We start from the raw sequence: 15,993 nt of genomic DNA, 5'->3' as shown, positions 1-15,993 counted from the left end.
GTGGATACTAAAACAGGATGCGTACTGTGTACAGGCATACAGCAATGATGTGTAATGTTGAAGGTTAATCATGAACACCTTTTCTGCCAAATAAACTTAAGTGTAATGTCAGAAGTGAAAACTGAGAAGATTAGAAATTAGAAGCAGATAAACTTTAACTATTCTCTAAATGTATTTGGAATAAGAAGAGAGCACCTTTAATTAATTTGCATCTTCCGTTCTCACATGCTACATTCAGGAATGGATTTCCAAGGAGTTCATTGCCTCAATACCATTATGAGTCTTGGTAGCAGTTCCCAAACGTAACCGACACTGGCCTCCCATACACGGATGACAGAATATGTTACAGTAATAAAGTCTCAAAAGACAAAAGTAATATGTATGTGTTAATCAAGATATGTTACTGTTAGGTTAAGTTTTTTAAGTAAAGTACTATTGGTTCAATCAAATGGATTGTTTCAACAGCTGATTCTCCTCTCATTTACCATAATGTAAATCATGATTAGACCTACTGAAATCAACAGCTACACTACCAGAGAATTAAAATGAGACCAAATGCATAGCCCAAGGTCTAGGATAGCATGTGACTTTTCTCTTTGAGAAAATTTAGAGAACCGCTTGTCCATCATTGCTACATGAAGCATGTTTTACAAATTATAAAACAGAGATGGATTATGAAAAAGACTGACAAGAGGACAGATATTTGATGTATCCAGATGAAGCAAATAAAGCCATGAAGAGTATCAGTGCCAAGGCCAACACTGGAAGTACACAATTCCTGGCACGGAGGCTGCCGTGTGGTATCTTACTGGAGTGTTGAGTCTTGGTTAAATGGTCATGTGAACATTTTTAATATAAAGAAAGAGAATGTGACTAATTGTATAACATCTTTGGGGATAAGGAAGAGCAGATGATTAACAATAATGAGTAGAGCTGGTATATTTGCCAAGACTTTTGGAAAGTCTGTGGGTAATGCACAATTGAATAACTGAATGAATAATGCAATAGGCGGCCTGTGGTGACTCCATTTCTTTCTTTGTCCTCTTCTGCAAACTTTTTCTCCCCCAATTCCTTTACTTGCAAGCTGAGAGGAAATAGTATCTATATATTTGTACAGGTAGTCTTGCATTTAAGGTTAAATCCCCAAAACAGAAATAGGTTCAAGCAATGAAAAACTTCTCCCCATTAATATGTTTCCATTACAAAATGATACTGAAGTTTATTTGTAACAACAGGTAATACATATTGTGCAAAAAACCAGTGTAACAATATTTTAATATGTGCCCCCAATTCCTTGTTCCGGGTACTAAGAACCATGTAATTAAATTCCACTTAGTCAGTACGGGTTGAGAGTTACTATACTGTAAAGGTAAAGATGCATAGCAGATCAATAACTAAGCCCATTTGGTAATCCTCATATGATTTTAGCAGCTAGTTTGTAAATGTCGAACATCTCAGACTAGGCTTATTGAGTTCTAAATTAAATATGCATTAAAGAAGCTTAATTTAAAGCACAATTGGACAGCCTTTGGGAAAGATAAATCTGAAATAACAAGTTATCCTTTTTAGCAACTCCTGTGTCTGTGGGCTGTGAAATAACAACTTGCCACCTGTTTTTTGCAGAATGTTTTGGTGGTATCATATAAGTTATACCAAGGTGCTGCTTAAAGCACAGTTACAAGACCTAAAACAGATAGACCTTAGGACTTAAGGGAATAATGAGTAGTATTGCTTCGCAGATTAACTAGCAGCTATTGGTAATAAATGTCAAAGTCTGGTGTTTATGAATCTTTTGAATGACAGAAGGTTTCTATAAAAGTGATCTGCTTTCAAGTAGATTATGCAAAAAATGTTTGTGGGCTTGGTTAACATCACAAGCTTATGGCTGACTAAAAAATTAGCAGAAATGCATTGGATTGTAACAAAAAATGCATCTCAGTTTTTCAAAGCTAGTGGTTATAGTGGCTCCCTTTAGGGGAACAACAGGAAAGTGGAGCTTAAATGAAAACTGGAAACAGTTCTGCCTCAGGCTTATTTCTGTCTGCTTTGATAAGACAATATTTAGGGACAAACTAGACCCATTTCTCACTCTCCCTCCCTCTGTTGGTCTCCTACTTGATCTTGCTTCTTACTTTCTCACAAAATCTATTTAATCTTAAAAAACACAATTTCAAGAAATTGATCTGTTGTTTTACAGCAAAAATACTCTGACAATTCATACACCCATATTCTAGTACATTAAAATTTGGTCCTAATTTTAGATAAGACTAAAAGTCCTATCCAGGTCTATGATCTAGCAACACACAATCAGAAAGGCAGACACAAGCGCACAGTATTGCCCTTTCTTCACATGATATTTAAGACTTCAGGCGCAAACTCAAAAGAAACATTAACAGAATCTAGTATCCCCCGTGGCTGAAGATTGCCAACTATTTCTGTATTCTGATATTATCCTAGTCCTGCACTACATAGTGTGTATCAGACTTCACATAATACAAAGCATATATTGGCTCCCCCTGCTCACTTATTTGCAGGGCCCAACAAGAATCGATCACTGATACAGAACCAGATACATATCTTGTATTCCATGCAAAGAAGGTAAGCTGAATCTCAGAAAAGTTTTGCAAATTTTAGAAAACAGACAGTATCACTACTTTAAAATCTGGTGACTCCCAGGACAAGAGGCAAACATCAAAAGCTACCCTATTGTAAACCGACTACAACTGTAGGCCTGAGTATAAGCTGGCCTTATGCGACTGTTAGGTTGAAAAAGTATTTGAGGAAAAGGAAATAAGAAATATTTTAAAACATGGGTTTTAACCAACAATATTTATAATATTGGAGTATTATTAATAGACACTAGAAAGGTTTAAGTGTTATTTTCATAAGCGTCCACATTGTATTACAAGCCACAGGTGTATTGTTTCTTGCCGCAGGATTTGAGAGGAAATTGCCAAAGAGGATTCTAGATGGTTATATGACCTGAATGGCTCAAAAAGAACGCAGCAGAGAACAGAGAATGCATTTCAAGTATTAACAGGGGCCAGGCTTGGCTTTCAATATCAGCCCCTGACGCCTTATGCATTGGTACTATAGAAGGTAAGAAAGCATTCAGCATGATGTTCTCTATGCAAAACTCCATTAACAGTATAAACAAGAAGACAAAAATATGCAACAGAAATTATTCTAGTTTATGACTATCCCATAAAGATGCTCGTACAGAGCTGCCCTCCAGTTTACTAAGGTCCATTATAAAGTATTCATTGCCCAAACATGCACAAGGTTGGTGGTACACATACAAACCAACCAAATTCAAAACAAACATGAGGTTACATAATACTAAAGAACCTTTGCAGAAACGCTGCATAAATCCTTTGCTTGCTCCCTCTTCATTTTCTCCAGCCCATATTGGTGTGAATTTTGGGGCTGTCCTGTGCAGGGACAGGACTTGGACTCAGTGATCCTTGTAGGTCCCTTCCAACTCAGGACATTCTATGATTCTACGATATTTTCTTTTTTTCTGGTTTGAGCTACTAATAAACTAAATGGCTTTACAGAGTTGGGATTTTTCTAGTAGAATTAACCACCAAAGAGTTTAAAGGACTTAATAAATAGCAGCTTCATAGAACTCTCTCTTGACAGGGGAAAAGGAGACACTACAAAGGATGAGCCCCCTCTCAAGCTCTACATGATTGAGCGTGGTTGAAGTTTCACTGCAAAGCTAGATCACACATCACTGCCTGCAAGGCAAATAGTCAGCTTCTTGCCTGCAACACCACTGTGCATTTATCATATTAAAAATAAGTCAGAACTCTTACAGAGAAAATGGAATACACATTAAGAGAAGAACAAGGATGGTTAAAAATGGGAAAAAGTGTGAAGTGTTGTGTCACGGCTTGTACAATTTTACCTCAGATTGAGTGTGATTGTCTTTTAACGCACTTCACTGTGCTATGAACAGTACTCTCTCATACAGCTAAGTAAACCAGTCTTAGGCCAACTCCTCAAAAACACTGACAGAGTAGACATCTCGCTGAGGAAAACAAGTTGCTCTGTGCATGGTGGGACTCAAATGTCTGGTTTCCTGCGCTTGTCGTACGTGTGGCTAAAGGTGAGACTTCTGATGGTTTTTCTTTTATTTGTGGTTGGGCATTCTGGAGGTCTTTCCCACATGTATTCTGTAGCGTTTAATAAACAGTATTCATGTTGCAAGGTTTTCTTTTATGGAAATACTAAAAATAAGGTAGCTGCTTATTTTCACGAAATTTGTAAAAGCTTACTCACAAATACGTTTGAAATTGGTAGAGTTAAATCTAAAAACTAAACAGTGGTACAATTTTAAGAGACAGCTTGCTGACACAAGCTCAATTTCCTTAAGAAACTAGGCTAAACCTAGCCTTTCTTTCATTTCTCCAGCACATCATATTTCCAGAAATCCATCTCATCCATCACCCAAGATGAGCAAGTCACAAAATAACATTTTCAACTTCCAAAGCAAGTCTAATTCTGGATACCCCATATATTCTCAAAAGCAATGGTTCACCCTAAACACTCACCAACTCCCCTCCGGAATCCAACAGCAATAACTGCTCTGGGGTGTGCCGAGGAACGACCCGCTAAGTCAACAGAGGATTACTCAGCCCACTCAGACCAGTCAGACAATTAGCAATGGGTGCAGGAACCTCAAATCCAGATTTCAGCAGAGCTACTTCTATGCTTTATGTGTTTCTTACATGACTAGGGAAGAAGATTTGTTTGTTTATTTTTAGTTTTAGTGCTTTCATACAATAAATGTGTACTTGCAAGTACTGACCTGAAGAAAATTACAAGAACAGATTTTCTACATGGGCTTATATTAATCATTCAATGACTGCTTACTTTTTAAAATAAGTGAATAAATAAAGCATTTACCAATACATTTTCTGTACTTCAAAGAAAGGACCTTCTTGTAGGAGCTCTCTCTTTTAGTCTAGATGATGAAATCAGCTTCGCAGTAGCATCTGCAAGGCTATTCATATTTACTGATGTCCTTGAAATGTAATGTTGAGCTGTGCGTGTAGAAATAAGTAAAACTGAGCAATCAAGTAAATGCTTCTCTTTTAGCCTGATGCATAAGCAACACAGACTGTCACAGAAGCTAACTGACTAGAATGCAAATCAAAGATCATAAAATAAGATGGCACAGAAATATATCACCAGGCCTAACTGGCTGCAGATAACCGATACTGAGTTCAATTATCTGCAGGTAACTGCAGATACAGTATTACCAGTTTTGTTCATTTGTTTCTTTCATAACCCAAGACAGACTGTTTTCTATGACATTACTGCATTTCATCCTACTCTGTGATACAGTACTCATTCATATTAGAATTGAATTACACAAGCATGCATTTCAAAGCTTGGAAATCAGGAACTTAATACAGTTCTCTTGTAATTATAATGGTTGCTATCCCAACACCCTGTATATACCGTGTTAAAATCTGTTAAAAAATCTGGGATAAGAAAATGTTTCTACGACATGAAAAGGCATCAATTTTTCTTTAACAAAGCTTAATTTTTAACAGTTTGAAATCAAACATTTCCAGAATTTTGGTGGATTTGTTTTTGGGGATGTGAAACCCAGGCTTAACAACATATTACTGTCTATTTTGCCTGTAGCTGTATAAAATGCTTCATAGAAAACACAAACCTGAACACAGAAAGAAAAGTGTAGGAAAGCAATATTCTTGAAGGTTCATACAGTTTGCTTTTAATTTTTGTATTGAATTATATTTCAGCACTGCAATACAAACTTTTCATTAAAAACACTGTGTTAGACCAGCCATTCTTCTGCCTATGCTAAGGTTTTTTGAACTCATCAGTATAGCAGCGGCAGTTTCCATAATATCTCTGTGTCAGCCTACACGTTAACAACACATGGAGGAACATGCGTATATAATGAAAATCAACTTGCTGCAGCAAAATATTTAGCATTATAAAATTCCTTTCACACAAGACTTCAATTAATATTATCACTACCTGAGCCATCCTCCATCGAAGAACCACACTGATTACTGCAAGAGCACTCAGAGATCAGTCTCCACATTACTTACAAGCTGACCTCATTCCAATTCAGGCCATAATGAACAGCTGAGTTTATAAGATGCACAAAATTATGAGTGTGGTGAATGCTATCCTCCAAGAGAAATATGCAGAAAGCAATCAACAAAGAGTAGAGGATACATTGCAGCAGCAGAGAGTGAGTAAATCATACTGCCTTTATCTGGGCCTTTCCTTTATAATCTCACACAGCATTTCTGAGTAAATCGGGAATTTTGCTCTGAGTTTCTATACAGGTAGGATGTAACCTGAACATCCTTTCACATATAGATGTAATGGTAGCCAGTGCCTACGCGTATAAAAAGAGAGTATAAAAACCTTACAGGCTTTTATAGACATCCAGCTCAAATGGGCACTTCAGACAACATGTACGACAGTCTGTTAATAGTAATTTTGCTCTCCCAATCTATGCTTTATGAGTAGTAAGCTACTCTATGTTCCTAACAAAGTTTCTCTTCCTTTTGCCTAATCGGCTTTTTGAAATTTTTTCCTTTCTCCTGAAAGTCATGCCCTTAAAACTAAGCAGACACCTCTCTCTTTAACAATATCCCCAACTTCAGCTACAGAAGCTACTGTCCTTCATGGGTTTTATATTGTTTTGAAGTAGATTTTAGGCCCTTTGCAGGGAATACACCTTATCTGTTAATTTTTTTATGTCACTGACCAACCCATAGTCAAACTGGGCCCTCTGTTGGTAAGAGACAATAAAATGTCGAATGTTAAGTGACTTTCCTATTAATTCACTCTCTTCATTTCAGACAACAACATGTCTAAAATAGGCAGGAAATAAAAGGAAACTCACTATGTCTTAAATAGAGACAAAAGGTCAGTTTACATGAAGTCTTACATGATTTTCTTAAACATTCACTGTTTGATCTGTTTAACTTACTTGAACTGAAGAACTGTTTGCCAGGAAGTTCCAGTTTATTTGAATGAAATGCTCACATAAGTAAACTGAGTCTACGGAGGCTACAAGAATACCTGCTGTCAAAACTACAAGCACTTCAAATGGTCAAAACACCCTCCTTTCCAGGATGCAAGAGGCTCTGGGGAGGAAGGGACTTTTCCAACGTGAGTCAACTTATTGCCCTAATTAAAGTAACATGAAGAAAAGAATAAATGATTTATTCTAATTTTCAGAAAGATCTGAGAGAGGAATGCTAAGGCAGAAAATTCACTAGTTTTTGCAGCCCTATTTCAAGTTCAAAGCCAGACAGGTCTGTATGAATTAGAAGATGTCAGCTCTAAATTCACATATTCCCTGATTTTAAGGTCAGAAAACCACTGTGATCCTCTAGTTTGTACTCTCGCATTAACTGACTCCAAAGGCTGTAATTCCACTGAAGCAGGTAAGGTCAACAATGATACTGTAGCAAGATATTTTCTGATAGCACTGGAATTTGGAGTGCTTGACAGAGCTGCCAGAGGAAGAGTCACCCTGTTTTTTTCTCTGTCCTTCTTGTATTAGCTGGTTCCTAGAGAAACTAGATATATTTTCTTGATAGGTGACTGACAGTTTTCATACATCATAGTTGCCTCGTAGCATTCCTGCATTATTTTATACTGCTATTTTTACCAGAAGGCAGCCTTCTGAATACTGTTTGGGTTTTGGGTTTGTTTTTTGTTTTGGTTTGGTTTTTTTCCCTCTTAAGTATTTAGTGTTTGATGCTATTATCTAATTATATCTTGCTTTTCAAATACCAAAGCCAAAAAATGAGCATATGACAATACATAATAAGGACTCAAGGTGACACCAGCTTAGCAGAGGTCCTGCTTAAATACTATGATGCAGTGCCCCGATCAATAACAAGCAACAGTTTACCAGTTTGAACACACACAGTATGACTATGCACCGAGTTTTGAGAACGAACTCCAAGATGAATACATAGTGTTACACAAGCCAGTATAGCAATCAAGAGAAAAAAGCAACTGGTTATTTGATATTCCACAGGCAGCCATGAAATCTGATTTTATAACTCCTTTATATCACCAGAGTTGGGCATTTCACTATATAGATGTGTTCATTTCATGGTTCATTAATACACTTGCTATTTCATAAGGCATGGATACCAATTTTAAATACATTTCTCCGTATCTTTCAAAACTGACTTAAAACTTTAAACTACTAATAATTTTGAATTACAATGAATTTTAAATTTCTTCACTTTTTTCCCCATGGCAATAATGAAGTATTACTTTAAAATTATTTAGTTTCTTATTACAAAAATAATAATCAATACATAAAATACATATTTAAAAACTATTTTCTCAAGCTGCAACAGAACTTGAAGATGTTTCCTTTGTTAGTCATTGCCATGTAATTTCCTCACGAGAACTTGAAGTACCAACCCCCTCCGACCATCCAGATTCACGTCCTTCTCTATTGCACGACTCCCCCATCAGTCCTCCTCTCCTTCCTCCCTCAATGTCTTTGTTTTATTAAGTAAATTTGACAGTTTTCTCTACAACGTTTTAAAAGAAATAGAGGATCAGGGTATGTGTCACTTTGCAAAGACCACATTATCTGCTTTTACTCTCTGGTATTTATTTCCCATGCAGCATGCGCAAGCTCCAGAAATGAAGCATGGTTAGAAATGTCAGCCAAAATGTCAGATTGCCCAGCTGCTGACATCTGAAGTATTTACCCACCTGCTTGCTCCAAAGCAACCATTGTTGCCTGCTCAATTAAGTCACGTTCAATGAAGCTTCTGAAATCTTCACTGTACACGCTAAGGTCTGGTAGTTGGAATGTGTATATGGGCATCTCCAAAGGAAACTGTTCATTGCTGCACTCATTTGCTACATGTGATCGAGCGAGGGAGACTATGGCTGAGCTGGCATGAGAAATACCTCTGGAAAGACGCTTTTCTGTAGAGAAACCAAAGAGATATTATAGCCTATCAGACTATATAAAGGACCAGTCAACACCAAGTCTGGCGAATGCCCATTCATTTCACTCAGGAATTTATTCCACTTCTTTCTTGTTACCTTTTTTGGGTTATTTCCCTACTGTAAAAGACTGCTTAGTTCCTACTATGGATCCCTATGGCAAGTCATAGGAACTTCACTCTCCTTCTAGCAAAACAGATAAACAGTAAAAGTAATGAGATATGAAAGACAAGCATTTCTATTAAAAGTTTTTTTTAATGTATCTTACGTTTCCAAAGATACATTGGAAGAAACATTTACTGGCAGAGAGATGATAATCAATTAATGTTTTGAACTCTTAATTTAAGTTGACTTCTTGTGAATCAAAAAATCCATCATTCTACAATCACTTCATATCGAACATGCCATACAGGTTTAATCTCAGAACAATCTACCTGAAAGCAATTTTAACATCATTATACTAAATTTAAGACAAACTCAGTTTTTCTGCATATGTGTTTTCTAAAATCCTGATCCAAGAAACAATACGTAGTTCGAAAAGAATGATGACATTAACAAGCCTGGTACAAAAGAATGCATTATTTTATCAAAACAACTATGAGCTAATATCTTATAATTTATTGAATTTCTCTGTGGACAAATGCTATATAAGGAACAGTAAAGGATCATTAAAGCAAAATAAGCATTAGAATGTTAAGAAAGGGACAAAATATTACTATCATATCATTTCACTGTACTATATGGCCTCAGTTCTGGTATCGGCAAACGGGTAACAGAACTACTCTTCAAGTGTTTAAATCATGAATCATTCAGTCAAAACTTATAGAGAGATTTTCCCTCTGTTTAGTTTCTGCCCTGTACCCCGTTTACATTTTTAAAAACTGAAATGAATGTTTTGTAGCTGCTTAGAATTTATGTTCATCAAATGTTACTAGCCTTCTGTCTCAGAAGTTTAACATTCAGCATAAAGTTTCTTTCTGCATCTGAGAAGTGGCACTCCTTAGAACCACGGTACCACTGCCTTTCTGTGCTTCAAACAGACTGACCTCAAGTGGTCTACTGAGTTGCGCTCTCTCTAGCCATCCTTTGCAACAGGGATTATCTTAAATTAATACTAGAAAGTCTCCTGGGCATTTTACTGAGTTTTATTAGTGAGCTGACACCAGATTTATGACGTTTCTTACATGTTTGAATATGCAGAAAGCTTCCTGGTGGGATTTACGTAATGTTAAGTTAGATAATATTTTCACTGACTTTCCTGGGAAATGGGTACCTTATCATACTGGAAGCTTTTGTAAAAAACTATTTGGTGCAACTTCATAAATACTACGATAAACTAGCCTTTAGTGATCAACTCTCAAACATGTACAATGCTATATTAAAATAAAAGAAGTTCCTGTACTTCTGTGCCTTCAAAAATTAACAAAGCAGCTTACTTATATGCAGCTTATCACTTAAGTTAACAGTGTTTTTAAAACATCTCAAACTGACTAATGGTTATTAAAAAATTAATTTTCCTGGAGTTTGTGAACTTTTGTTTCTCTAATGGATCAAAGTTTTTCTAATTTTAAGAGCTAAACTGCAGTCCCTAAAATATCCTGAATTGGGGGTGAGGGGAGAAGGTTTGATTCCATTTGCATTTCTTTCTTCTCCCTGTACATCTCAGCTAAATCACTTTTAAATAGGGGAAGTGAAGTACAGGATAGCATCTCCGTTTGACATCCCCTTGTTACCACTCCATCACCCCTTCCCACCACGGTCCAGCCCTCACCTTTTGGTTGCATCCTCCACTCCAAGTACTTGGACCATAACAAGACCCTTCTCTCCCTTCTCTGCTCCTCCCTGAACATCCTCCTCACTCAGTTTCATGCTTCACTCAGAGATGGCTCTGTGATCATGAAGCCATCAGTTATGCATTTAATTAGTAGCAAAGTTACTGTCAGTCATAGAATCATAGAATCGTCAAGGTTGGAAAAGACCCTTAAGATCATCGAGTCCAACCGTTAACCTAACACTGCCAGGTCCATCTATACCATGTCCTCGAGCACCACATCTATCTGTTCTTTAAATACCTCCAGGGGTGGAGACTCAACCACTTCCCTGGGCAGCCTGTTCCAATGCTTGCAGTCCAGGCACTTAAAGCCAGACTTACCCCACACTACCTACTACACCCACTAAAATATCAAGTGGCCATTTCGGTGTAAACTGGACAATTTAATAACATGGAATTTTAGAGTGAGCTATATCCTAATGATGAAGGGACACAGTTTTATCAACTACAGTGTGCTACTCTTCCTCCCTTTACTTGTATTCAGTGCCTTTAAGAAGTCACAACAAGCACTACAGTTCCTTGTCTACTGATGGAAGTTATCCATTTTAAAAAAGCTTTACTGACACTCCTAAGTACCGATGCCATTTCCTGTTAAATAGGAGCCAGCAGAAGGGAAGACTTTCTGTTCTTTCTTATCATTGCATAGAAAGCCATCACCAAGCTAGTGCTATTACCTCCTGACATGACAAACTGTCAGACTTGTAGATTTATTTTGGTGCAAACTACAGTTCCTTGATAAATTAATATTAAAAAAAAATGCATTCCAACAGTCTGAGAGAGATAGTGATGTGAAATAAAGCCTATAAAAGATCTGCAAACAAAAAAGTAAATTCTAATGCTTATCATCCTGTACTGGAAATCAACTGCGAGAGATAGTTGACTCATTTTTCTTACAGTTTGTTTCTATTTGGTGGGGACAGGAGGTTGTCCTTTCTTCTGTGGAACCATAAAAGAAAAAAATTTTAAAGCTGAAAGTTATTCATCGATTTCATACACCTTAATCACCTACTGTGAGTAAGAATGTAAAGATTGAAACATGGATTTTTTTTTTTTAACCTTTTTTTGGTCTCAATAAGCATAGAAAACTACATACAATAGTGGTCTATGACACTCTCTAATTAATTCCATTTATATGTACAACAAGACTGCTTGTACAACATTTTTGTACTTTAATCACACATTAAAAAAAATAACTTGCAGGACTAAGGCAAAGCTCATGACAACTGCAATATGTGAAACGTAGGGTCCAGCAGCAGCTCTGTGAATCCCATCACAATGACACAGTTCACAGGCTGATGACAAATGACTTCCAACCCCCTGCAGAGAAGCACAACTTGCAAGCAGACAAGCTTAGAAAGCTGTTTGTCCACAAAAGCCCTGGAGAAGAGCTCTTACCTTGAGCAATGTCATCCTGCCTTTGCAGGCAGGGTCGCTCAGCCTTCGTCACCTGGGGAGGCTGCTCTGGCTCCTGCTGCTTGTAGTATTTGCCCTCATTGAACACCTGTGGCAGGTTGGCGGTGTGTACCTGCCGGAGCTGTTCATAGTCACTCAAAGCTGCTGTCAAATCCCAATTTTTGCCTGCCAAACAGCAAAAGGACGTTATGCTCACATCTGTACATGACCAGATTGATAACCTGGAAACGATCTTCATATGCACTTAAAATACAAACTCAAATAGAGAAATCACTCTTTCTTAAAGCATCAGCAAGGGAACAGAGGTTCTTTGGATAAAACATTTTACAACCACTCCTCCCTCAACAAAAATGCACAGCCTGATAAACACCTCGAAAGTACACAGCAAATAGACAAAGACAGAAATCTTTTTATTTCTTCTTTTTTTTTATTTCTATTTTACTTTTCTTTATATCATAATCAGAGAAGACCTCAGGAAAGCTTTTGTCCAACCTCCTGCTCAAAGCGGGGTCAGCTATAAGATCACACTAGGCTGCTCAGGGCTTTATTCAGTTTGGTCTTTAAAACGCCAAGGATGGAGACTGTACAGCCTCTCTGGGCAAACTGTTCCCACATTTGACTCTCTTAATGGAACCCATGCCCACTCTGAACCTCTCTCATTTCAACTTATACCCATTGCCCCTTGTCCTCCTGCCACGTGCCACTGTGAAGAGCCCGGCTCCGACCCCTTGATAACCTTCTTACTGGCACTGGAAGGCTGCTGTTAGATCCCCTCAAAGCCTCCCCATTTCCAGCCTGGACAAGACCCACTCCCTCAAGTCTCTCCTCACAGGACTCGTGCTCCAGCCCCCAACAACCTTTGTAGCCTCCCCTTGAACTCAATCCAATTTATACCTGTCTTTCTTGGACTGGGGGTGGGGGCCAAAATTAGACATGGTATTATAGATGTTTAATGAGTGCTGAGTAGAGAGGTATAAATCACTTCCCTCAATCTATGGGCTATGGTCCTGTTGATGTAACTCAGCATATTGCTGGCTTTCCTAGCTCTCAGGGGACATGGCTGGCTCATGTGCAGCTTGCTGGCTACCAAGATCTCCAGGTCTTTTCCTGCCAAGCTGCCCCCCAGCCTGTATCACTGCAGGGGGTTCTCCCTTTCCAGGTGCAGAACTCTGTGTTGATCCTTGTTGAATTTTATCAGGTTTCTGTTGGTCATTTCCCTCGCTCTGTTCCCCTGAATGGCAGCTCTGCCCTTGAAGACATCAACTGGTCCCCCCAGTTGGTGTCATCTGCCAACTTGATATTGCCTCACTGACAAAGACTTTAAACAGGTATAGACCCCTGAGGTACAGCATTTCTTACCAGCTTCCAGCTAGAAAGCTATCCATTAACCACTACTCTCTGAGCTTGACCATCAAAACAGTTATTTGTCCATCTAGTTGTCCACCCATCCAGACTGTAACATCCTAACTTGAATATAACAATACTGTGGGAAACAGTGTCAAAAGCCTTGCTAACGTTGAGGTAAAAGGCATCCACTGCTCTCCTCTCATCCACAAATTTAGACATTTTATCATACAAGGCAATCAACGCCAGAACTTTCCTTCCTCAGATTCCGATCACATGGCTCCAGAAACTGGCATTTTAAGATGAACACTAAATGCTACAGAATTTAACATAAAATAATGAGAGTCAGTAATAATTCACATCTGTACAGTTGTATTAATAATAAATAATAATTAGCAGCAATGATGGAAAGACATGACTGTTAGTGTTACAGCACAAAAGTGTGAGAAACTTTCTTATCTTTCCATTCGCAGAGCAGCTAGAATGCAAATGCAAAATACTTTAGGTCCTTTTATCTTACACATCAGAGAGAACGTGCTTTCAGAGATTTTCGAAGTCTTTCAGAAAGCAGATAATACAGGACAGTGTTTTGTAACAAAACATGCAGTGAGAGGATTCAGTCAGTGTGGTTCCATGTCTGTGTGAGCTGCTCATGGAACCTGCCAACACAGAATCGTCCAAAAGATTTGCTTCCAAGCCCCCACTTCATCATAGAGCTATGACCAGCGACAACAGAATGCAGGCTAATATCCAGAGATAAAGAAGTCTCTTTAGTACAGGTGGTGAAATGGTACTTGTCACTCTCAAAAAATAATAATGAAAAAAAAGTTGAGATATTTGTATGTTATTTTCAAAATAATCCTGCTAAGTTAAAATACACAGATGTCCTAGCATTCTCCAAGTACTTGTTTTTAATTGGAAAATTACAAATTTTCAAGAGTAAGAAAAAAAGACCCCACTAATTATATGGGACTTTCACAGCATTCCATAAGCACTTTTTCTGGGAATTGAAAAGTAACCTGATTCTGACTAATACATGATTTATTACACCATAAATGGTTGTCACTTTGTGTACTTTGAAAAGCTACATTACCTGAAGAGCAGTTAAATATAACTTATTTGCTTACACAAAGGAGAATAAGCTAAAAATAGTACAAAGCAGTTTTATACAGACGAAAGAAAGTCTTTTATTGTTACAGTCATTTCTGTGAAGAACAAAAACCTAACTGAAGTAGGAAAAAAACCAGCACAAACAGCTGTTACCCACAGGGTTGAACTAAACTATCTCAGGTTTTAAGTACTAAACAAAATTGTGAAAGGAGAATTAATATCACTGAGCAAGAATGTTCTATACATCCTGAGTAATCCATAATATAAACCACCATGTCAGAGATATGGAATCATTATATATGTTATGCTATAATCTTCTATTAGAAAGCCCGTAGAATAAAATGTAAATTCAGTGAAAATTGTCAAGAGATCCTAGAACAAGCACTTGAGTTATTGCCAGCATTTTTTTTTTTTCTAAAAATCCCATGTAGATTCAAGGGTTACAATCCAGCCAGGGCTCTGCTCTAACTATATATAATCATCTGAATCAAGTTGCCCAACCCAAACATCGAAGAATCATGAGTGTGTTCGCAAGACTGATGCGATCACATATCAGTGTTTGAAGCAGTGATTGCTTTTCTTCGGTCCTGTTTTTAGGAGGCACTTACCATATGGTTTTTAAATCTTCTTCTCAACCACAAGTAAAACTTTTTCTAAAAAGTGAAAGTGACAATAAATATAATTCTAGGAAATGTAGGTTTAAACAAAACAGTATTATCCAAGTATTGGCAATGCTAGAAATCCAGCACTACGTGACTCCCAGCAGCAACGTGGGTTGATTCAGTACAGATCCTTGAGTAACAGAACTATATTAATGGAACACAGACAGCATTCCTCTAGTGTCAGGGCATTCCTTACAGGCCACCTGCTCAAGATATTTTCATATTTAAGTTCTGAAATACAACAAAAATCACTCTGTGTGTGCTGTAAGTGACTGCTGTATGACAGGGTTTTGATGTATGTAATAGGAAAGCAGAAAATCAGTAGACTAACAGAAATCCTGCTGTCCTTAGTTTTAGGACAAATGCAATCATCTTATCTAAAAGCTCTATCATAAAAATTACAGTCAGCCTTCAGAAACTAGGCTCACAATGTGTTGCATTTAAAACTAAATTGCATAGTGACTCCATGGTACAATGTAGCAACTGAACTTCTAATACAGACTTGAAACTATACATAAAATTTCTATATCTAAATGTATCTTACATGGAAATATTTTATTTTAAAATCTCTCCATCTCCCTGGAGTTGTCCCCATCTCCTGGATAAAAGCACCAATCAGCACCAAAGCCTTAAACTTCAGAGAGC

The 15,993-nt window shown here is 37.6% G+C and overlaps 1 protein-coding gene across 5 annotated transcripts in view; it reads right to left on the bottom strand.

The window, feature by feature from the left end:
* Nucleotides 1-15,993, bottom strand: part of OTUD7A (OTU deubiquitinase 7A) — a 153,949-nt gene that overhangs the window by 34,676 nt on the left and 103,280 nt on the right. For all 5 annotated transcript variants that reach the window (XM_087744640.1, XM_087744638.1, XM_087744642.1 and 2 more), the window contains 2 exons: nucleotides 12,215-12,397; nucleotides 8,749-8,967 (listed from right to left, as the gene is read on the bottom strand). In XM_087744640.1, coding sequence (XP_087600766.1) covers nucleotides 8,749-8,967; nucleotides 12,215-12,397 — 402 coding nt within the window. The remainder of the gene's footprint in view (nucleotides 1-8,748; nucleotides 8,968-12,214; nucleotides 12,398-15,993) is intronic.

The sequence above is a fragment of the Nipponia nippon genome, unplaced genomic scaffold, assembly GCF_047370975.1.
Source record: "Nipponia nippon isolate SJK-2023a ecotype South Korea unplaced genomic scaffold, ASM4737097v1 scaffold_9, whole genome shotgun sequence".
Lineage (NCBI taxonomy): Eukaryota > Metazoa > Chordata > Aves > Pelecaniformes > Threskiornithidae > Nipponia > Nipponia nippon.
The sequence above is the reverse complement of the archived record's forward strand: the minus strand, read 5'-3'. Positions and strand labels throughout refer to the sequence as shown.